The sequence below is a fragment of the Mercenaria mercenaria genome, chromosome 10 (assembly GCF_021730395.1).
Source record: "Mercenaria mercenaria strain notata chromosome 10, MADL_Memer_1, whole genome shotgun sequence".
Lineage (NCBI taxonomy): Eukaryota > Metazoa > Mollusca > Bivalvia > Venerida > Veneridae > Mercenaria > Mercenaria mercenaria.
In genome coordinates, this window is record NC_069370.1 from 71,001,445 (window position 1) to 71,026,831 (window position 25,387).

The 25,387-nt window shown below is 33.8% G+C and overlaps 1 protein-coding gene across 1 annotated transcript in view; it reads left to right on the forward strand.

The window, feature by feature from the left end:
• Window positions 1–25,387, forward strand: part of LOC123545253 (deleted in malignant brain tumors 1 protein-like) — a 68,720-nt gene that overhangs the window by 38,648 nt on the left and 4,685 nt on the right. The window contains exons 3-4 of the mRNA XM_045331602.2: window positions 15,781–16,191; window positions 16,862–16,885. Coding sequence (XP_045187537.2) covers window positions 15,781–16,191; window positions 16,862–16,885 — 435 coding nt within the window. The remainder of the gene's footprint in view (window positions 1–15,780; window positions 16,192–16,861; window positions 16,886–25,387) is intronic.

Below are 25,387 nucleotides of genomic sequence, written 5' to 3' on the forward strand. Positions count from 1 at the left end.
ACTCAAAATAGTTATTTACTTTCAAAGTCTACACCAGCAGACACAATTTCCATAACTCTGCTTTGAATTTTGACAGAGTTATGTCCCTTTTTAACTTGGATTTTTTTTTACTAGCAAAGCTCTAATTCAGAGTCAAGCACTGAGAAAAGTCGAGCGCGCTGTCTTACGGACAGACATACAGTGCAAGAACAATATAATTTCAGCTTTAGAAAGTTTATGTACGGATACGGATCTCGCTAAAGTTATCAGATGCGACCATCAAACAATAGAAATAACGCCTGACCAACTTTGCTAACTAGAGCTAGATACTCCTGTGAAGAAAATCAAAATTCTGTCTGAAAAGAAATTCAAAACAAGAACTTTTTAAAAAGTTTTTAATCAGAGATTTACACAGTGAACATATGATGTTGAAAATTCATAAACCAACACAGTTTTGTCAAAACAGCTTTCGCTTTAATAAGCTTCTTCAGTTGACAATAACATACACAATGATACGTGAAATACAGAAATGACGTCGACGCGCCAAATGGACGTCGACGTTTAGACGCCACAAATGGCTGATAAAAGTGCATCATGAAATAATACGTCTATGTGTGTTAAATAATATACATTATTATACAATTTATTTCAATGTAATTGTTGTAGACGTTATAATTTAGATAAAACACATAAACTCCTCATTAATTAACTGGATCAAATGATACATGAATTTCCACAGAGACCCGGCCAGTAAATAATATTCAAAGAAGTGGAAATAACAGTTAATTTTGAAAATTTAAATACAAAGTTTCAAAGGTAACAGAGATTCATCTTAAAATTCATAATGCCATGATATAAAAGACACTTCTGACCTTTTGCGAAAATTGAAATCTGTGCCAAAATTGTCGAAAAAATCATTGCTTGTAACTTTGGATGTCACTTCACTGACATTCCTTGATATATATATATATATATATATATATAACAAAGTTTGCCTTTATCATGAACAGAACAGAACATATATTTTATTAGACCTGTACATAGTACATCGTCATAATCAAATAAACATAAATTATGTTTCAACATTTATTAGAGAACGTCTAACAGTTGATGCGACGTTAAGATACTTTGCTAAGTTTCTTAATATAGTCTTATTTGTACTTTCCATTAGTTCTATAAACTTAAACATAGATGGTCTATGGTAATAGTATTTCTTAATATACTTCTTTCTAAGATCAGCAAAACAAGGACAGATACAAATAAAATGAAACTCGTCTTCAATATCACGATAATTACAACATAAACAATATATTTCATGTCTCACTATTCTGTTTCTGCCAAAACGGCCAGTTTGGATTCTAAGCGAATGAGACGGTAATCGAAGCTGCGATAAATGTAGTTTAGAGCTTCAATTTAATACATCTAAATAATCTTCATATCTAAATTGCTTCTTAAAATACTTACATGTTTCCAGAACAGGACTACTTTCAACAGACACATGCCACTGCTGAATAAAACAATCAATAACACGCTGTTTAAACAAAGACTGAAACACCTGAACATATAAGTTGTTATGATCATAAAAAACATACGTGAAACCATATTCATTCAATAAGTTCTTAACTTTCGATACCCTGTTAATACGGCCTTTTTCACAATCCTCAACTCCTTGCTTATACATTGTTTGTAATAAAATGTTATCAGTCTTTATTAATTTGCACCAGTACTTTATGATTTTAAAGTGTCTCAACACATACATTGGGTACCGTCCAAGTTCACCATATAACCCGGCGGTACAAGTATTTTGTCTAACTTTAAGCAGTCTCTTGCAAAATTTTAAGTGAACTCTTTCTATTGGTTTGGATTTGGAAAATCCCCATATTTCGGCGCCGTAGCAAAGAATTGATCCTACAAAAGCATCAAACAATTGACATAGTATTTAAGGTTTAATTCTAATCTTACTACAGTTGAATAGCAAAGTATTTAGAGCTTTTAAAGCTTTACCAATTAAATGTTCCTGATTCAACGAAAAGTTGCCAGTATGATTAAATACTGTTCCAAGATAGTTAAAATCATTGGTAACTTGGATAACATGGCCATTACAGGACCAACATTCATTTGGGAGTAAACCTCCTCTTTTTCTAAAAACCACGATTTTGGTTTTGTCAGTATTAACTTCTAAGCCCCAGGTAGTGCAGTAAGTGTATGAAAGGTCTAAACTATGTTGCAGATCTTCCGGGCTGTTGCCTAAAATGGCCATGTCATCAGCAAACAGTAACACTATTAATACGATGTCATCTATAAGAAGCCCAGAATCAACATTATCTTGTATGAATAACTCTAGATCTTCTATAAATAGAGAAAATAATACAGGTGAGGTTATCTCCCCTTGACGCAAGCCGATTGCGCATTCAAAATAATCTGAGTATGTATTACATTGCTTTACACATGATTTCACTTTGCTGTACATATCTCTAATCACTCGTAATAACTTCCCCTGAATACCAGTTTTGTACAGTTTATACCATAATGCATTTCTATAAATGCTGTCAAAACATTTTTTCAAATCCACAAAGCATACAGATAAACGTTTGTTCTCGTTTAAATATCTTTGAATAACTGACCGTAATAAAAACATGACATCAACAGTACATCGACCTTTCCTAAATCCAAATTGAGCGTCTGAAATTTTACCGTTACTATTACAAAATGCTTCAATTCTTTTATTCTGTATAACTGTAAAGAGCTTTGACATGCAGCTCAGCCAAGTTATGCCTCTATAATTATTTAGACAATTGATATCGCCCTTTTTATGAACAGGTATGATAATAAAAATAGCCAGACTCCATGATTGCATTAAAATATCATATAAATGTGAACATAATATATCAGCACATTCAATGAAATATTCGTTCAGCAGGGAGTCAGGCCCTACTGATTTGCCTGTTTTCAAAGATTTTATAGCAGCCAAAATTTCTGCAACCGTAATAGGCGTGTCAAGTTCTTTAAAACAACAATTACTGTCATTAAAATTATGATCATTACAGAAATTCTCAGCTACATCATTTCTAACTTGAAACTAATCACTTTCTAAAGAGGAAAAAAAGTCATAAAATTGCTCAACTGAAATGTCATTTTCTTTCTGTTTCTTATTGCTTTTAAAATACTTCCAAAATTGCTTTGGTTTGCATTTTCTCAAATTTTCTTTTTCGTCGATTCGTTTAAGTTCAAAGACCCTTTTCTTTTTTCGACAAATGTCTTTATATTCCTTTTTACCTTCACATAAATATACTCTACTGTCTGTTGATCTGCAATTATTAAATACTCTAAGCGCATCTAAATTAATCATTTTGGCATTTAAGCAATCTTGATCAAACCACATTTTATTTCTTATACCAGAAGTGTCACTAAACTGGGAAAGTGTTTTTCGCCTAAAATGTTTTAAAAACAAAGGATCGGCAACTTCTCGGACTGCTGTTGTAAAGTTACTCATCACATCTTCAATCGAGGCACGCTGTGACAAGTCAATATCGTTTATAAGTCTATTAAACTCTGGCAACTTAGCAATAAGCCCCGATCGGAAATTGTCTCTTAAAGCACTGTTCCACATAAATTTGACCTCATTATACGCTTTGACATGGCAAAAAATATATGTTCTGTTCTTTAACATAAGACGGTAGGGATTTCATATGTGGTTGCAGTATAAAATCAACATATTTTGAAACATTATCTGTGTAACTGTTGCATGCGGAAACTATTGGTCTACCTGGGTATCCGATGGGCAAATTTTCATTGTAGTCTTTATGTATTTTTGGTAAAACATAAAACTGTGGCGTTCGTATGTTTTCTGGAAATGTGTCAAATTCCTCACTTATGACACTGTTTGATTCACTGATTTTATTTATACAATTCTGAATTAATTTCTTCTGCCGGGTTATGGTCTAGTTTAGTGTAATATTTTTCATCGTTTAATGTAGGGATAATACACGTTTTTTTGTGTATTAACGTCTGCAGAAGCCCGCGGGATTGTTTGTGACCGAGACCGAAGGTCGAGGTCACAAACATATCCCAAGGGCTTCTGCAGGCGTTACTACACAAAACAAACGTGTATTGTCGCTATTCTTGCATAAAAAAACATTACACGACGACTAAATGCATTGTTTTCATATGTGATGACTTGACGATTCCGGTACATTTTTTATTTACCATTCTTGTTGTTCTTGGAAACGGTAAACATGTTTTAAATATCCATAACCGGGGCACACATAACAACAACACTACTAAAAGCGTGATTTCAAGGTTTTTGAGCATCTTATTTTTATTTTTAGTTATTACAAACGTTACATTACACATAATTTTGCATATAACTTAAACATTTGATAAACAGGAACACAATTATTTTAAGAATAACAACTTTACATTCGAATTATTTTGAGTACGAACAAACAGAGTACGGATGAGTACGAAGCTAGTGACTAGCTTTCGATGTTTATTATATGTATTTTGCGAAAAATCAGATAAAAACAAACCGACTGATACTAACAAAAATCATTAATATAATACCTAAAAACGGGAAATAGCACAAGTTACACGCGATACTTATTTATTCAGTTATTTACAATAACTGAACAGACGCTTTGTAAAGGGAGTAAACTCTAAAAGAAGCTAGTGCGTACATTGATGGGGGCGGTACGTTTTGGGTTGGAAACTGATACAGCTAAACATACTATGAATTACATTGTATCTATAATGCTACAAGAAGAGGTTATTATGGAAGAAACAAGATGCAAATGCCAAATATCAGTCTGCGCAGAAATAAATACATACGTCCCTGGCAAAGCATTTCAAAAATAAAAATCATGTATTAACAGCACGTGAATTGCCTTGTTTGCACACGATTTTTCTCCCGTTTATACATGGGCGGATCCAGTAAAAAAAGTAGTTTTTATGCAAGAATTGACGTTCAACTTCCAGAATATAGTCAGCTTTGTTCATTATAACAATCATATTAGATTTGTCTGCTTTTTTAATCACGATAGAGTTAGCGAGTAAGATAAGGAACAAAAAATAGCAAAGATGTTCCCCTTCGTGAAGAAAGCACCAAATTTTGCATGAAATTACTTTAAGGTATCCCAAATCCTACAAGAGGAGGAGACACGCTATATCTGCCCTGGAACCTTCTTTTAAATCAATTTTAAAAAGGGAGGTAAAAATGTCTTGAAAATTATATTTTTCCTTTAAATTGAACTTTATCTATAAAGTAATGTTTCATATGATCTAAACATGGATAACATATTACTAGCATAGACAAACAACCATTTGGTATTGACAAATATACAAAGTTTACTACAAAATACTCTTATTTATCAAGATACACACTAAAAAGGGAGGTAATCAGATTTTACTGTAAGTTTAATTTCAGAACTGCGTGTGAAAAGATGTTTCTTATGAAGAAAGCATGAAAGTTTGTATTTAAGTATTATAAAGTATTCTGGATCAGAAATAGACTACATATACGATCTGTTGGCTTGAATAGACCAAAACATGAGGCCCCAAAGGGGAACTACCTTTTATTTATTTCAATTAAATATATCTATAACAATTTCAAAAATGATATTTCAATACCTTAACCAATTATAACCCTTGACACAAAATTTATTCAATTACATTTTATACACATTCAATATACATAACTCAGGAAAATAATATGAGGTCCTTAAAAGGGAAATTGTTAAAAATCACATTTTAAGGGCAAATTAATTTTTTTCAATCGTTAAAATATCATATTACTGAACTAAACTTAAGTAAAGAAACAGAATTCATGGATATTATGTATAAAATATAAAAAAGTGAAAAATATTCACATGTTTAGGTCCACCTACATATCTGTATTTATTAGCGCAATAGATTTATAAAAAAAAAAAGAGAGGCCCTTCAATGGATCATTTTAGTATGTTACATAACAGTATAATTATGACATAATCATGTTTTCAGATCTAATGACTCATCCAAAGACCCAAAAAATAAAGAAACTGTTAATTACACCCATTCAATAGATATCTAAGAATTGTAACAGGTTTCCCAGTACTTCTCTGATACATTTGTTTGACAATTTTATATTTGCACATAGTAATGAAAGTCAAGTGTCTTTACTGGTCAATCCAGATTCAACATAAGAAATGCAAGGGCCACAGTTAGGGTATACAGACACTAAATAGAAAACTGGCGCGGAAAAAGTCATGGTAGTCGCAAAATGGCGCATTCAAAGAGTCCTCCTTCTTTGCTCTGACTTTGCTTTTTTCCTTCCATTTTTTACATTTTCTTTGCTGAAATCACATAACTTGTAAACTTGTAAACTTGCATAACAGATCTATCCTTGACATATAGGAAGCATTTTCGCAATAATATGATAGCATGACAGGTTTGTTATTGAAATGTAGGTCATACAATTTGGGGTATCATTTTAGTTGATATTGTTGTTGGTTTGTTTGACTGAAGTACATGACCCCCATTTTTTTTTTTTGATGTTTTTTTTTCAGCACTGACAATATTCTTTAAGAAAATGTAAAAATGTAAGCTACATACATTTAAAATTGGTCATGCTCTGTGCTGTAGCTATTTGAAATTTGTCAATTTTATCTAGAATAAAGAAGGTCAGCTATTAAGTATGTTCATACCTTAATGTCTCTACCTAAACATGGCTTCATATATAAATGTTAGAAATGTGAACATCAGGTAATTTACATGTTTTCATGCTGTCTATTTCCTTTAGGAACTAGAAGTTTATCTATCACCATTTACTGTCTTACAGCTTGATACCTTTGTTTATAACATGACCATGTATTGTTCCAAAAGTTTGAAGTCACAACATGTGGTGCACTAACTGGTATGCGACATGGTACACATTTGTTTCCAGCAGATGCATAAAAACAAAACCACAAAGGGATAATGCTACGAGCAACCAACACTGATACACACTGTTATTTCCTATAGTAAAACAGTTTGCTAGTTGTTAGCTGTGGCTTCATTTGGTCGTTCCAAACAGTTCTGGTACATGCTGACTAATTCCGTAGTAAGCAGTCTTATTTGCATAAAACAAGGACAACATTCTACCAGGAAAAGACACACCAAAGAACGTAGACATGAAGCTAACAATCTTTGTAATGCATTATCTGGTTGTGATACTGTCTCAATACGTTTGTAAGGCAAAAGATATCTTTACATATGGTTAGGCCGTGTTAAAAGATTCAAGAAGCGCACATAACAATAGAAGGATAGGTTGTTCTGTCACGCAAAAACATATAAAAATGAAGCCAGAGAATATATTTTCTTAAGCAATTAGACGTATTGAAAGCACCCCCTTGAGAGATGTTCATGTATGTAGCAAAACATATTGCATCAAGCAGGTTGTAGACAGGACTTTATAGCATACATTGACTTTGCTAATCATGTCAACTGGAAATGGTCAAGAAAACTGGCACTTGGCTTTAATTACGTAATACGCTTCATAATTAGCTGCTGTAAGTTGGAGGAAACTCTTCAATGTAACTACAAGAATACATACAAAGGCAGATATAAATGTATCAAGCCAATCCCGTGTACTTAGACATTTTGAAGACATGTGTGCTAGAGAGTGAAATACTGGTAAATCTATTACAGTTTTTGTTAAATATTGAAAGGGTTGTTACACCTTAAATTAAAAGTTGTTTGTTTAGGGTATCTTGATTGTTACTTTTCTTTCAACTTTTGTAAGTTCACGAAAAAATGCTTGGGACATTATCCTAAACAAGTAACTATTCTAGGACTTATAATTGCGCTACTGAGAGGTATTCCTAACACAGTATTGGTCAAAGAGCACATATCAGCTATGATTATAACGAGGACGGCCTGTAATAGCCATTTTACTCTAGCTGAATGAGCTCCATCGGCTCTACCGAAATGCAGAGTATACTCAACTCTGACCCACAAGTACAATGTTCTGGATGATAATTTCTTTATCAGATACATGATATAATTATATAGGCCGATTTGGAACATAAGACAGAAAATACACCATTTCGTTATTTGTCAAAAGGCTTAATTAATATGCATGATAACTGTAGCTCAGTATATTTTAAGGAGACATTGTTTAAAAACTAATCGATATATCTTTACCTTCAAAAATTTGCATCTAACTCTATTTGGTATGACTTTCTTTATTTCTGTGTCATATTTTCATCTTAAACAATTTTTGTATGTAACTATTTGCGTTCTTGGGGTGTCTGCAGAAAATCACTGCACTGTAGAAATGTTTATAGTTATAAGCTCTGTGGAGGGGTTCAGTGAGTGTGACTGTCTAGTGGTAAAGGTGTTGTCAGATCAAAAGGAAGATCGTTGGTTCAAACCGTACAAAGGTTAATCTTTCATACAATACCAGTGCTATTTCCAAGACAGCAGAATTTAGACTGATTCTAAAACTTGAAATCTTAATCTAATTCAAAATAAATTAGTATCATTGAATAAAATATAAATTAGTAATAATAAATACAACAATACAATTAGTTCACATTCCATTTTCTTTTGTTGTAAAGAAAGCATTAGGATGACCGTATGCTTTAGCTTGAAGTCATTAATTGTCTTGAAAAGCATATATTAAATTATGTTTTGTGTAATAAGTTTTACATGAATTTAAATTAGACTGTTAGATATTGAATTAAAAGAAAAACACAAATAACCCCTTCTTTAGCTGCTCTTTTGACTGCCAATAATAGGGAAATCGAACTAACGGTACCCCATGTACAGTATAAGTACTGTAAAATCGATTATAATTATTAATAGTATGTACGTATATGTGAACTTGTTTTATAAAATACCCTTAATGAACCTCAGAATGTAAAGAATGTTTAAATAATATTTTGATATAATTTAACACCAAAATTAGTTTTGTTTATCTGAGTGATATAAAATTCACACTTAGAAATAAAGTCATCCTGTGAATGAACTTTTTAAACAATTTTCCCCCTTTTAGGGCCTCATCTATGTCATTTGTCAGTGTCATATATATTAAATGTGTATAATATGTAACTAAATAAATATCATGTCAATAGTAGTTACTTATTTAGGTTATAAATTAACCTTTTGGACATTGCTTTCAAAAATATATGATTAAAATAAATATAAAAAAGGTCCCTTTTTGGGGCCTCATTTTAAGCTAATTAATGTTAGCGAACTGTGTGTCTCCTCCTTGTTTTGGATTCAGCATACTTCAAAATAGTTACATACACAGTTTGGTGCTTTCTTCACAAAAGGAACAGCCTAGGTCTAGGGCTTTTTAAAGGTTTATACTTGTCATCTCTTTAGAGTAGGGGTGGAATATAAGTTCTCGTTTGTGCACTAACATTTTTTTCCTAAATGTAGATCTAAAACACTGGTCAGTGATTTCTAATAATTTGTGGAAGCAATATATGTGAATGGACAGCGTAGCAACAAGTGTTTTTCAAACATTTCACGCCTGATAATTTGAAACCCCTCTTTTTATAGTTTGATGAAGATTCTATTCAGACTACTGTACGTATGAAGTTGATCCACATTGAAATCGGACACAAAAACAAAACCGTTTTCGAAACAAAATTATTGTGACAATACTTGCAAAATTCATGTTAAATTCATTAGAAAAAAAAATAAATCTGGTGAAATTAAAAAAAAATTAATATGTTCTCAGTCGGGTTCGATCTTCAAACCTTTGGTGTGTAAAGCGAGCGCGCTACCACCAAGCTACAGCCCTGCACGATTATGACAGTGAATAAATATGTATATATCTATACATAACTGATTTCAGTTCCGGCAGCATACGTTGAAAATCAAGATAAATCAAAGAAATATAAAATAAATTATTTTATAGCTCTTTGTGTAAGTATATCGGGCACTGTTTTTTTAATTATCAAACACTCATTTACATTGTTATTCACAGTTCAAAAGAATAAGCGGGTCGCTATAAGGTATGAAGGTATTAAATGCCTCCGCTACTATTTTCTACATAAAATTAACAACTTATACCATATTTTTATCAAGATTTCTAGAGCCTTTCACTTCCTGCAAGACGACCCTTGCCTTGAAGGTCTGTCATTAGGCAATCAAAATATACCCACAAAATATGGGGTTGACCATAATGCAGTGAAACCATGGTCACGTGACTGAGACACGTGATGAAAACGCTAATATTGCGTAGGTAGACATCAGGAAATACCTACTTTCACTTTCATTTTACAAGGCAGCTTCAAATCAACTTTTGAAGCATATAACGTAGCTTAAAATCATCTGCGGACATTCCTTTTTACAATCGAGCAACAATAAAGCTTATATCTGGCATGAAAATGGCCTTTACTAGGCGGGAAAATTGCACTATATATTGATATGGACTACATTGGACCACGGAGGCATATCCGGCTAATTGCCCCCTTCATGCCATAATCATCCGTAATTGGCGTAAACTGCAAGCGTCTATTGACTCCGATTCAAACAAACATAATACTGTTAAAGTATAGAACTAGTTTATTTCAACGGGTTTTCGAAATCACAGGAGTAATAAAAACAATCGAAAGATTTTCCTCGTATGTATATTATTGGAGGGGGAAGAAGCATTTGTACAGGCCGGAATGTCGACAACAATATGGCGTTTTCCTCGGCAATGAAGCGAAGAAGGGGGTCATGTGACCCGTCATGTGGTCAGTTTTGGCGCGATCTTTTTGCATTAGAGCAATACTGGGCTATTGGCCTTTTGAAATTTATATAGATACACCACTTCGATATCTAACGTGTTCTCGGAGAATACGGAAATGCATCACAATGCATATTCCTACAACCAAAATCAATAAATAAAAGGACAACTTTTAATACAACTGTTTTGTTACAATATTTTGATAGATATTATAATAGATCTAATTTTGTAGACTCGCATTTTTTCAAGGCGACTCATGAAGGGAACTATTTTATTTCAACGGAGTTTTACCAGATCTTGAAGTGATTAAAAAATGGATTAAGGGAAAATATCGTCTATGTAAATTTTTGTGCAGGGGTGGAGAAGGTCGGGGGGGAGGGGGGAGTGTGGTTGCACTGGCCGGTTTGTCTTCCACAGCCGTCCAAAAATGGCATGAATAGCTTCCTGATTGCAATATAACAGATACTTTTTATCATTATTAGCAACTACTTGTGATTTTTTAATGTATATGTGTCCCACAATGTCAGTGATAAAGAGATCATCAAATGTGATATTAGGGGTCAAAGGTCATTTTCAAGTAAAAGTATAAAAAAAATAGCTTTTTATTTTTTCTCTTTGTTGATAATGTCTTGTCGATATTAGTCAATAATATCTGTTAGTTTTAATTTATAAATGTTAGGCGATGTCTGGTATGCATATCGTATCTCAAAACATTCAAGGTCAAGCATAATATCAAAGGTCAAAGGTCAAAAAGTATGTAAAATGTTACAATAACATCATCTTTTTGTAATAATTTTTACCGTTTAAAAGTAGTTGTTTTTGCCATTCTAGTAACTGATCGTTGATCATTTTACTGTATGCATGTCAGACGATGTCATGGAAGTTATTATCGAAAAAATCAAGGTCAAACCTGATATTAAAGGTCTGCGGTCATTTTTGTGTAAAAATCAAAATGTAGCATACCTACTCATTTCTTTGTTCAAAAATATCTTGTTGTTATTATTGCATGTCAAGCAATTTCAGCAATTTAGGTCTCATCCAGATCAGTCATGCAAACCTAGTAGCAAAGGTCAAAGGTCAAATTTGTGTGGAAATTCGCATAAACAGCATTTTTGCAATGATTTTTCTTTATCGTTTAATGGTATTTTTTGTCAAAACTAATAACTAATCATTATTCATTTTAAAGTATATATTACAGACCATATCACGGTTGGAATAATAATGAAAAATGGGTCAAGGTCATACCTGACATTAATGTCAAGTGTCATTTTCGTGTGAAAATTCAAAATACAGCATCTTTATATTTTTTCTTCGTTACAAATTATCTTGTCTTTCTTTCATTGAAAATAATCCTTTTCTATGTTCATTTGTAAAGCAATGCATATCTAATTTCAAAAACAGTGATTGGTAAAGCTTATATCAAAGGAAAAAGATCAAATTTGTGTGAAAGATCGTAAAAACAGCATTTTTATAATACTTTTATTGTTTAAAGGCTTTTTTTTAGAGATCGCAAAATTAGCATTTTTGTAATGATTTTATTGTTTAAATGTAGTTTTTACATTATTAGTAATTTAAAGTTGTTCCTTGAAGTTTCATAAAATGGGTCAATGTCAATGATGAAGATATCATCAGACATGAGTCTAGACCAGACCTGATGTTAAAGGTTAAAGTTCATTTTCGGGTAAAAATTCAAAAGATAGCACTGTTATTTTATTTCTTTGTTCAAAAATATTTTGTCCTTATTACTCATTGATGTTAATTCATTTAAATGTTAACGTGTTAAGCAATGTCAGCAACTAAGGTCATATACTAAAACAGTCAACTGTTAACGTAATAACAATGGTTAAATTTGTGTTAGAACATCGCAAAAAGGAGAATTGTTTAATAATAAATTACATTGTTCAATACTATTTTAAAGCCATTATTAGAGTCTGACCGTTACATATTTTGATACATATATACATATATAATCCAGAAATGAAGAGATCATAAAAATGAGTCACGTCAAAACTGATATTAAAAGTCAAAGGTCATATTCACTAAAAAATTTAAATTGCCATATTTTTTAATTTCTCTATAATTCTAAACTATTTCATCATTATAAGTCACTCATCAGTGTCTATTTCAATGTACTTATGTCATAACACTGTTGGCAATGAACTGTTCATAAATCTAACCTTTGCAACTTTGTTTGAAATGATTAACGAAAAACAGCATTTTTCGTAATTTATTAATTTGTGTTTGAAAAACAAAAGATGTGTTAAGGCTAAACCTGCCATTTAAACGTTAAACATATCATAACGTTAAAATCTAAAACAAACCTGACATATTTTGTTAAATTTACAAATTACTGTTCAAAAACATGTAGGGGGCTTCCGTTGCTGAGTGGTTAAGATCACTGACTTCAAATTACTCGCACCTCAGCGATGTAAGTTCGAGCTTTACTTGGAGTGTAGAAATATTCATGTGAGGAAGTCATCCAACTGACTTACAGAAGGTCGTTTTTATTTACCAAGGTGGCCACCTGTAATTAAATAGTGGCCAGAGGGGCACCTGGTGTCTTCCTCCACCATGAAAAGCTGGGAAGTCGTCATATGACTTATAATAGTGTCGGTGTGACGTTAATACATACAAAACAAAAACATATTTCTTTTGTCCCAGATATTAATTTTTAATAATGTCTTAACACTGATTTGATCTAAAAGCCACATTTTCAGATTTTGACATTAAAATGATGTTTGACATTTAAAAAAGTAGGTTCTACATTGAAATCTTTTTCGAACAAAACAAAATATTAAAATACAAGAAATTTCGATTTTCGTGATTTAACTTGCACGAAGCTTACCATTTAATTTAATTCCAGATCAGATCTTTGAACCCTTCATTGCTAACACACTAGTTTCATAACATAAATATGTTGAAATCTCTACAGATATGTGTTTTAAAATGATACAATATTTTTAAACAGATCAGGAAAATAAAAATAATATTTTGTTTTAGATTTTTATTAAGAAAATGACATTTGACTCCTAATATAAGGTTTGACCTTGACTCGTTTTTTATAATATTTTCTTCGATGACATTGTGAGACATATAAACATTGAAGCAAATACCGATCAGTTAATGATAATGATATAAAATAGTTTGGAACGGTTTTTTTTTTGCAATTTTCTTAAACAACTTTGATCCTTTTTTTATCACGTTTTCCTTTGACTGTTTTGGTAAACAACCTTCGTCACTGACATAAAGAATTAACATCAATGAGTAAAAACAACAAGATACTTATGAACAAAGAACTAAAATAACAGTGATATCTTTTTAAGTTTTACCAGAAAATGAATTTTAACCTTTAACATCAGGGCTGATCTAGACTCATGTCTAATGATATCTTCATCATTGACATTAAACCATATATATGAAACTTGCAGGAACAACTTTAAGTTACTTATAATGTAAACACTACATTTAAACAATAAAATCATTACAAAAATGCTAATTTTGCGATCTCTCACACAAATTCAGCCTTTTACCATTGATATAAGCTTACCAATCACTGTTTCTGAAATTAGATCTGCATTGCTGACATTGCCTTACAAAGAACTAATTATTTTCAATGAAAAAAAATGACAAGACAATTTTTAACGAAGGAACAAATAAAAATGCTGTATTTTAAATTTTTACATGAAAGTGACATTTGACCTTAATGTCAGGTTTGACCTTGACTCATTTTTCAATATTATTTCAAGTGATATCGTCTATATATACTTTAAAATGAATAATGATCAGGTACTCGTTTTTGTACAAAAATACCCTAAAACAATAAAGAAAACTCATTGCAAAAATGCTGTTTTTGCGAAGTTTTTACACAAATTTGATCTTTGACCTTTGATAATAGGTTTTCCTTTGCCTGATTTGGATGAGAGGTACCTGTTATAGAGTCCTAGAAGTGGTCGTCTGTGGAAGATAACGGTCAATGAAGAAAGGAATATTGTGGATATGTAAAACGTAGAAGGTTTGAAACTGCTGAACAATTTGCTTTCAACTTCCGAATGTCATCCGGGACAACGTCTGTGAATAAATACTTTTAAATAGATCACATTCTGATGTCCTTACACCATTAATTGACCCTAGAACACATAATGTTTAGATTACAGTCCTCTCCAACACATGGAAACGTTCCGCCGCTTGGCAGACTCAGATCTGTCCAGTTCAAAAATAACACTATATGCAATATACTGGCAACAACTACTCCATAGTCAGAAAAGTTCTTCGCGCAACACATCCACATTCACCCTTGATTCATACGCCAATGAAACCCCACGTATTATGGGATCGCCTGCGGTGGGGGACGGGTGAGATCTACAAAAGATGTCCAACAGTTCTTAAACAGTGTTCACCAAACTCAGTCAAAATATTTATGGGCATATCTCGGCAAAGTTTGATAACTAGCTGGATCCTTTAAGTCTCTGTTAAGTGATGACCTTTGAACTAGATTGTTTAGTTTTTATCAAATGTTCACAAACTTGATCATAATGTTTATGAACATAATATCTAGCACAAACTTGATAACCATCTAGAAAGTCTTAAATACTCTTTAGTTTTAACCCTTACATTGCTCAAAATTGCGAACATTGGCAGCGTCTTGCTAATAAAGTTAGCAGTTCTTATCCAATGTTCTCTAAACTTAGCCAGTTTGGCTTGGTAAAGTTCGATACCCCGTCTGACAGGGATTGTCGATCTTGAGTTTTGGCCGTTGATTTAGCCGAAATTGAGAAATTGACAAAAAGTCTGCTCAAAAGGATAAGTGGAGTTTTGTTGATTTAATGATCTGTATTCGTGTATTTACAATAAAACATATACATAAGTTAGCGAGTTCGCTACTGAAAGTTTTCACAAAAATGTGACCGTTTTAAGGATCATTATGGCAACGTAGGAAATCTAGAACAATATTGTTTTATTTACACGTCTTGTCAAACATGCAGAAGAGCGGATAAAGGGTCATTATGGACCTCTTTTTTCGTTTTCCAAAACTTTTAACATTACCACTGGGACTGAGTGACTTGTCTTTTGTGATACTATCAACTCGTAACCCTTCATTGTTTTAGCGTACCCTCATATGACACAATTAGAAGGGAAGAGAAATGGTTTTATAGTACAGGGATCGTCATCTTCAGATCAAGCAGCATTTGATGTTGGTGACGAATTGGAACTTACTTGCACCGCTAATATTGGAAGTTTACCAGCAACCACAATCAGATGGCGAAAGACTTCTGAAAAGGGAACAATGGATGACTTTATTGAGTATCATCCACCAGCAGGAACATTTGATCAGGGCACTGCAATAAGTGACAATCAGTGTAGTTATACCCGAATAGCAAGTATTACATACAACACCACAGCCGCTGATGCAAACAGGGATAACAACCTAGCATTTGAGTGCTATGTTTCTGTTAGTGGAAATCCTTACGGAACAACATATACAACACAAAACAATCCTCGATTTTATGCTGACATCAGTAAGTACTTCATAATTCTAGTATTGATGCAAATGTTACCTGCTACATCTGCAAATTTACTGAATAAAACTCCTTAAAGTCTTTATTTTGCGAATTTGCTCCGATTTGAGCTGTTTCTTTTTTTCGTAAAAAAAAATAGGTTCGCGACGTTTTAATAAGAAACCCCGATTTTTTTGCTTATTTTTTGTTGGTTTGGGGTAATAGGTGCGATATCGAAACGTAACAATCGTTGATGCGTCTGGAAGCAGTATACAGTTTACAATTGTTAGTGTCGTATTGATTAGGGACATCTGTTTGCAAATAAAATGCAATAAAGAAATTGTAGTGTATCTTTATACTTAAATATATTGACACAATTCCAGTTTCAGTTACCACATTACTGAGTTTAATCGTTTGGTCAATAACTTAGTAACTTAATTATGACTTATGTGTTTGCAAATGAGTGTTACTGGAGTACGAAACAATGTCGCATTCGGCTCTATTGTTTGCAAGAATTTTTTTGTAGCGATTTGAACATTGACAGTAGAGCTTTTTCGATCAGATTTCGTGACCGGGAGAAGCCAAATTTCAGGGAAGACAAAATTTAAAACCTGATGTTTGAAAAGTATTATTAATGGTTTGTAATAAGACACATGTAGTCGTAATAAAAAAAACAGTATGTTTGTTTCAGGTGGCGATGCCCAGGCAAACAGAGGTAAGTATCAGTAAATAACTCTGATCTAGCGGAGTGAAGTCCAAGACAGAACACCAGGTGCACAACTTCACATGCTGTATAACAATCCTCTAATGACATTTTGAGTCACATGGAACACAAAATTTATGCCCGTATTGCATTTTTTGTCTAAGTTAAATGCCATTTCTCTGGTCTTGCAGAAAAAAAATGTAAGTGCACAAAATTATTATGCTGAATACTATTCCTACGTAGTTTCATGAATCTAAGTGAAGTATATTTTAAGATATATATAACACAAACTTTTCATTACTTTATGTGTATTTTTCATTAAATCAAGGACGATAGCTCTTATCTGACTGAGTGAAACCCCAGAAAGTACAAAGCTTCACATCCTATTTAATAATCCCCTTTGAGTCAGATACTCTTTGAGATACATGCAAAACAATCTTGCATGTCATTTATGCATATAACAACTTAATCAAGGACCATATATCTCGTGTGACTGTCAGCAATCCAGAACAAAACTCCATTTTCACAACTTCACATACTGAATGATATTCCTTTTATGTTTCATGCCCTAGGTAAAACATGTTTTGGGATAAGTAAGACACAAACGTTTATCTCTTTTAAGCATATGTCAAAAGCCATACCTCTTGTCAGGCTGAATAAAGTCACAAACAAAAACTCAGTTGCACAACTGCATATGCTGAATGATATTCATGTAATGTTTCATAATTCTGGGTCAAATACTTTTTAGATACATGCAACACAAACTCTAAGGCCTTTTTATGCATAGTATGTTTTGACTACGTTAAGGGCCATAACTCTCGTCTGGCTGCGTGAGATCTTAACTGAAACACGAGGTGCACACTTCACATGTTGAATATTAATCCTGTGTAGTTTGATGACTCTGAGTCAAATGCTTTTTGAGCTAACGCACGACACTAACTCGGACAGACGGATGGACAAAACAGACTCAGAGTGCCACCACCCTCTTCCCCCCCCCCCCCACCACCCCCGGTAAAAAGCAGGGAGGAGGGGCTCAAAAACGAGAATGGCAATAGCCGCAATACGTACTCCATCTGAAACAAGGTTTGTTGCTTGCCTTAATTGTCAAATATTATAGCGTCCCCTTAATGCAAAAAAACTACCACGAGCATATGAATAAAGAAGGCACTGGCACCTTTTTGCATTAAGGGGGCGATAGTATCGGACGGCGACGATATTCAAACATGTACCGACATCATATAGGCCACTGTAGAATACAACATCATGCCTGAATGTTTTGTACACATTTCGGTTCGTCCGTGTCCGTGAGGGCGACCAGCCGACCAGCAATTGACCCAAAACCCTCAAATACTTGATATAATGTAAACTCAATGGTTCAGTTATGTTTTTTTTAAATGCTCATAAACAGACATACTAGTATTTCACCGAAAATGATACGTAGTTTAAATCATATTTTTTCCAACACACATACTAAGTTAGTGTTTCTGTCACAATCTGTCATCTGTTGTTTGCTGTACGATTTTGAAGACACGTCCAGGAATGGAGGACTCGGCCAGTAACACCTCCAACGTTCAACAGTCGTTGGTACACACTAAAATAAACTTAATATATTTCTTCTATTTTGAAAATATGACGCTTCTTATCCAATATTTGGTACCTAGTACTATTCGAACATGGCCAGTTTGAAATTATTTTAAACATTCCAGCTACTCCTATTTGTTTGCTCTACTGAACAGAAAAAAATCATATGTTGTCCATCGTCCGTGATCCGTCAATCAACGGCTTGTAAAATTTTACAAAAAAATCTTCTATACCAGATGTACTGAGACTTCATCAGACTGTTTTTCTGGACAATCCATTGCAATGATTATAAAAATAGGGCCAATATCTGAAGAAACTAACTTATGGAGAGATGTTAGCAAGTTTGAGAAAAATGTCCAATAATTCTTTACCAGGCAGTAGTGGTTTCACTGCAACGTTTTTTTTCAAATTCTTCTGGTCAGACATATGTCATTTCTTGGTCAGGTCAATAAATTGTGCTTTTGACACAGGGGAATTTTCCGTTTCTTTTATCCCCAAAGGAGATAAAGATAAGCGTTTTATTGAAAACTGGAGACCAATATCTCTACTTAATGTATCATATAAAATTGCTTATGCAAGTATCGCACATCCCCTGAAGTCAGTATTACATAAATTAATCAGTGAAGATCAAACTGGGTTTCTACCAGGAAGATATATGTTGTGCATTCCACAGAACAAAATCAAATTCCAGGAATGCTATTGTTAACTGATTTTGCAACTGCCTTTGATTCCCTTTCATGGTAATTTATGTATAAAGTGTTGAAAATTTTTAACTGTGGTGAAAAACTTATACATTGGATAAGAGTGTTTTACTGTGATATACATATATATCTTCTATTGCAATAAATGGTCACCTTTCAGACTGGTTCAGCATTCAGTGCGGCTGTCGTCAAGGCGATCCCTTATCCCTTACCTTTTTATCCTCAGTGCAATTTTGATAAGACAAAACCAAAACATTAGAGATACTAAACTTAATAACACAGAGTTTCTACTGTCCCAATATGCAGATGATACAACACTTCTATTAGATGGAACTGAAAAATCTTTTAGAAATGCCGTGAAAACACTGGATTATTTTGCCAAAATTTATTTCTGGATTAAAGGTAAATGTTGACAAAACAAAAGCTGTTTGGATTGGGTCTATGAAAAACAGTGACTTAAGGATTTGTCGACAAATAGGTCTTGTATGGGAACAGAAAACATTCAAACTGTTTGGTGTCATTTCACGCTAAATTTGAATGACATTATAAAAGCCAATTATAACCCTAAAATTGAAGAAATGATGAATTTTTTTATACAATGGTCAAAAAGAACAATAACTCCCATTGGCAAGAATGTAGTTATTAAGACCTTAGCAATACCTAAAATTAATTACATTATAATGAGTCTACCAATTCCTAATTTGGACTTAATCAAATCCATACAGAAACTTCTTTTTTATTTCCTATGGGATTCTGGCCTAGATAAAATAAAGAGAACTGTTATCACGCAGACATATGAATGGTTAATTAAGAAACATTCATGTTAGCTTTGAAAATTACATGGATTAGAAGAATTATGAACAATAATACAAAATACTTCAATTTTCTTTAAGCAGAATATCCATTGTTAACAACCTTTACAAAATATGGAGGTGATTATGTTAAAAATAAACTGAATAGGGTCAGTAACATGTCTTACATGGGTACATACAGTTGAGCTCCCAGCGACCAAAGACATAGAGTGACTTGTGCATCACCAGTTTGGCATAATAATTTCTTTAAAATTGTTGGAACAAGTGTTTACGTCCCGAGATTTGTTTCTAAAAAATGGAGTGATCTTGGTTAATGACTTTTTGGATAGGAACGGTATCTTAACTGTCTTTTAACAATTTCATGGAGAAATATAATATACAAACTAAATTCCTGCAGTATCAAAGCATTATTGAGTCAATTTGAGGGGCTTTAGATATTTTAAGATTTCCACACTATGCAATAAAGAAAGAAACCCCACTTCAGCCGTTTATAATGAAGGTTATTTATGCCTGGAAAAAAGATTGTAGGTTTATATATTACTTTATGTTAAAAACAAGTAATATGCCTATCTCCAGCAGGAAATGGAGAAACAAAATCTGAGTGTTAATTTTAATTTTAGATATACATACAAATTCCCTTTTGTTGTTACCAAAGACCCAAAACTACAATGGTTTCAGTTCAAAATAAACCATAGAATCAGGCAAACTACCTGTTACAAAACAAAAATTTGGGATAAAGAACGATAGTAGGTGCTCTTTTTGCCATACTGAAACAGAAACTATTGAACATTTATTTGCTGATTGTCAGGTATAAATTATTTTCTTTTTTTGTTTGGAGAACATTATTAAAGAGATGGATTAAGTCATTTTGCCCAAATGTCAATACAGACTTGTCAAGGACAGACATCTTGTTAGGGAATGAAAATGTAAATCTATTTATTTATTTTGCTGGGTTTAACGTCGCACCGACAGATTTATAGGTCATATGGCGACTTTCCAGCTTTGATGGTGGAGGAAGACCCCAGGTGCCCCTCCGTGTATTATTTCATCACGAGCGGGCACCTGGGTATAACCACTGACCTTCCGTATACAAGCCAGATGGATGGCTTCTTCACAAGAAGAATTCAACGCCCCGAGTGAGGCTCGAACCCGCATCGATGAGGGGCAAGTGGTTTGAAGTCAGCGGCTTTAACCACTCGGCCACGTAGGCCCCTTGAAAATGTGAAGGATGGCATAATGAATGTAATATTGATTGCTAAAGTCAACATATGTCAGTGTAAAATGAAGAATTTAGTTCCCAATCTGCAAATATTAAGAAATAGTTTTAAGCTTCTGTTTAGGACAGAGAGATATATTGCCAAAGTAGAAACAAACAATCTAAATGGGTTGAATTCATGCCAGTAGTTAAAAATGGCCAATCTTAGGTGTGTAATGATCAATCTTAAGGTGTGTCTCCAAGCCCCATCTCTTCAACATGTTTCCACCATGTAGGAGTTTAACGTATTATTCTCTGCTTTTCCTTTCTTCTGTCTTTTTCCTTTTTTCCCTGTTTTCCTCTTGGACTGATTGCACTTCATATGGGCCTTTTCACTTCTAATTATTTTCTCCTATTTTTGTTTGTTTTTTGTCTTTTTTTCCCACTCTGACAACGCAAATGAAACGTAACAGTACATTTCAAGCGGTAAGAAGCCCGAATAAATTGTTTCCCTTATAAACTAAAATCTATTGCAAGAAACATAATTGCTGACAGTATGTGTTAATAAACTATCGTAGTTGTTTCCCTTGAATACGAATTTTTTTCCTTGCAAATTTCGTTGTTTTTCGTCCTATTATTTTGCAAGGTTGTTTTATGTTTCAAGTTCATTTCCATTTTAAAATCACTTTCTTTTTACGATGTTTAATACCTGCTGGTTTGATTTCCTTGTCTTATCCATTTTTTCGTTTTTCGTTTCTGTTACAAGAAAGAGGGCATAAAACTCACTGGCTTTTCCAGTCAAACACAAGCATAAATTTTCCTTGCATTCTTTGGCTGTCCACTGCTTGGATTCTGCATATTTGCTGAACTTTAAAACGAATGCTCTCCAACTACCAGTTCCGTCAAACGTGAGAGATTTCGGCAAATCGCCGAATTTCTCCACAGACATAGCTCCAAAGCCGCCATAAGGTTGTCCACCTTCAAACCTGGTGGTAGGTGCAACCCTTAAATTTTCACATCCTGTGTTTTTTCCTACTGTTGTTGCTACTCTAGGAAAGACTGGACAGGATGCCATATAATCTGAATCCTCGAATGCTATTTCAGATTGGCTGGTATACCCAAAGTCTGTCCGAGTGCTACATGGTGGTGCAAGCCGATAAGCTGTATCGGGATATCACGAATCTCCATACTGCATCACATCCTCGAAGACAGCGGTAGTAGGCGTTGACCTCTCTTGTTTGCTCATGGGTGTAAGACCAGCAAATGTACCTGATGGCCATGCATCATAAACGAAAGTTTGTCGACAAGGGATTGTTGCACTCGTCCTTGGTTGAAAGTCCACTTTTTGATTTCCAGGGTATTCTTTCATTGAAGATGGATGAGCTTGGAAATCTAACCTCGACAGTAATGCAGATGATATCCGGATATATGGAATATCCGATAACTGCTCCTCTGTTAAAATAGGACCACACTTAGGTAGGAGGGTACACTTCGATTTTTTTTATGCCCGCCAGCTTAGCTCAGTAGGGAGAGCGTTGGTCTGCGGATCGCGGGGTCGCGAGTTCGATCCCCGGGCGGGGCGTATGTTCTACGTGACGATTTGATAAAAGACATTGTGTCTGAAATCATTCGTCCTCCACCTCTGATAATTCATGTGGGGAAGTTGGCAATTTCTTGCGGAGAACTGGTTTGTACTGGTACAAAATCCAGGAACACTGGTTGGGTTAACTGCCCGCCGTTACATGACTGAAATACTGTTGAAAAACGGCGATAAACCCAAAACAAACACACAAAAAAACACTTCGAATTTTGGCACCCGTCAATATTTGTAGTAATTAGAACTTCGTGATTTTGGATGTCTGTAAATTACAGTGAGAGATAATGATTGTTAATTCTTTAGAAAATTTAAACAGCTGATACATGTAAAATTCTGATGTCAGTTGTAAAACTAACTGCTGCTAGCTTTGTATGAGTCGATGAGTCATCTTGGCGCGGGAAATTCAAATCATAGAAGGGTTCCGTGCTTGTTGATTGACACTCGGGTACATTTTTGCTATTTTGTGAAAAAACGAGATGGCTAGGCCGACATTCCATTAATATCCTGTAGTTCAGTATGGACTATTAAATTGAGAAATGCAAAAAAAAATGGACATTGTTCATGCAACGGGATCATTGCTGGCTGTCCAAAAAGTGCAAAATTGATGATTGTGGCATGTTATTTTTAATGGATGGTGTAAAACTTTCGATTTGATAACTTTCTGTATTCTTGTACGAGTGTCCTGATTTTGTCATTTATTAAAAGCATGCACACAATTTATAAAATGGCCACCCTAATTCTGCACATTAGGGAAGTGCAATATTACGACTCGCTACATAAGCCTGGCCGTGCCCAAAATGTTTAAATCCAAGTGTACCCTGCTACCTTAGCGATATAATTCTTAATGTATTTTGCAGTTCGATTTCCTATACCCGGAAGAGAACAGAGTTCCTCAGCTGTTGCAAAATTTATCCTCACCCTGGTATCCATCCTCTCCTTTCAATGTTCTGCAGGTACAGTAAGGATTCAGTTCTAGAAAAACATTTAAATCAGAAAATCTGACTGAACTCTGCTGTCTCGGATGTCTATAATTAATGTAGGACTGCCATCAGTAGAGTTAAAGCGAAAGTAGATCTATTTTTGTTTGTGGGCTATTTATAACTTGTTCTAAAATAGCTTGCAGTCCAAGAAACAGGATATAACACAAATGCATGAAACATGCAATATAAATATTACAATAATGGTAATAAATGGAGAAAACACGGGAAAAGTGCTGGGAGATCGACCACCACGATCACAGAATTCACACTAGAAGTCTGCACATCGGCAACTGACCCGAGAAAAGTCTACCAGTTATCATTCACAAAATGCGCCGAATCAGTATTCGCATCGCCAATATAATGTTTAGCCGCGGTAGAAGGCGCCGAACGCTAGCTCAGTCCTTCCAGTGAGGAATGCAGCCGTGCTGTGAAACGCCGATGAATGCGGATAACCACTATGTTGTTTATGAAAGTAGAATGTTTCTTTCGTAACCGGATATCAAGTATGAACTTCCGTTGAAGTGCGCATGCGTCATGCATATATTGCGTACCCACAAAGAATCGTACCCATAAAGTCACCACATTTATATCTTTCTACCTCTCTAGTCAGAACATTGTTCTATAAACAAAATTAAAGATGTCTCGATAGTCAACAAAATAGTAATGAAGAAATGTAATAAAGCGAAACATTCTAGAAAATGTTTTTAATAAGTTTATGCTTTTTTATGTTATTATGGATCTGCTTAATCTTCATTCTTATGTCATTGAATCAAATTTATACAGAAATATCATGTTAGCTTATAATATTCACTACTAATATACCCCCATGCCTTTCATAAACGATCAAGGGGGTTATAGGTTAAAGCAAATATCTTTATCTTAGGGTCTACAGACTTTTCTTATATTTACTGGTCATAACGTAGTGTCTATATTTCAAATTTGTAGTTTTATTTTCTCTCAAAACGTAATTTAGGCACGCATTAGGTATATTGTGACAAAAACTAAATTCACAACATTTATACAATTACATGTACTAGTAACTTTTTTTAATATTCTAAAGAATACACTTTTACAATTATACACCACTAATTTACCAGCTCCTATGATTACTACATATTTTCATTTAAGAAATATATCAATTTGGGTCTGGAATAAATGGGAGTGTTAAAAGTGTGTGGATGCCAAATTCCTCTGCGCATATACTTTAAAACAGCCATGCATTTCATAGTATTATAGTATAATAACGAAATGGAAATACTTAAGCGGCAATTATAGCTTATATTAACAGTCTAGTTCCATTCTTATCCAGGGTTACCTATATTTGAAATAATAAATATCTGACACAGTATCGCTAACTAACTAACGGTGGTTGGAAAGCATTTTAACATTCTAACCACTCATTACAATGCAGTCAGGAATAATCTGCGGTATGGACAAATAGATGTCATGGGAATTTTATGTCTTTGCATGTTCAGTGACGCAGGGTTATACCCCTAAACCATACAAACAGCCATACAATTGGAAAAATAAGCAAATGTCTTTTTTTCAAAAATCTGTGACACGGCTACTTCAAGTCCATTACTAACATATCTGTAATATACTCAAAATTACTGTAACTAGTCTACAATACAAGAACCAATTATATTCT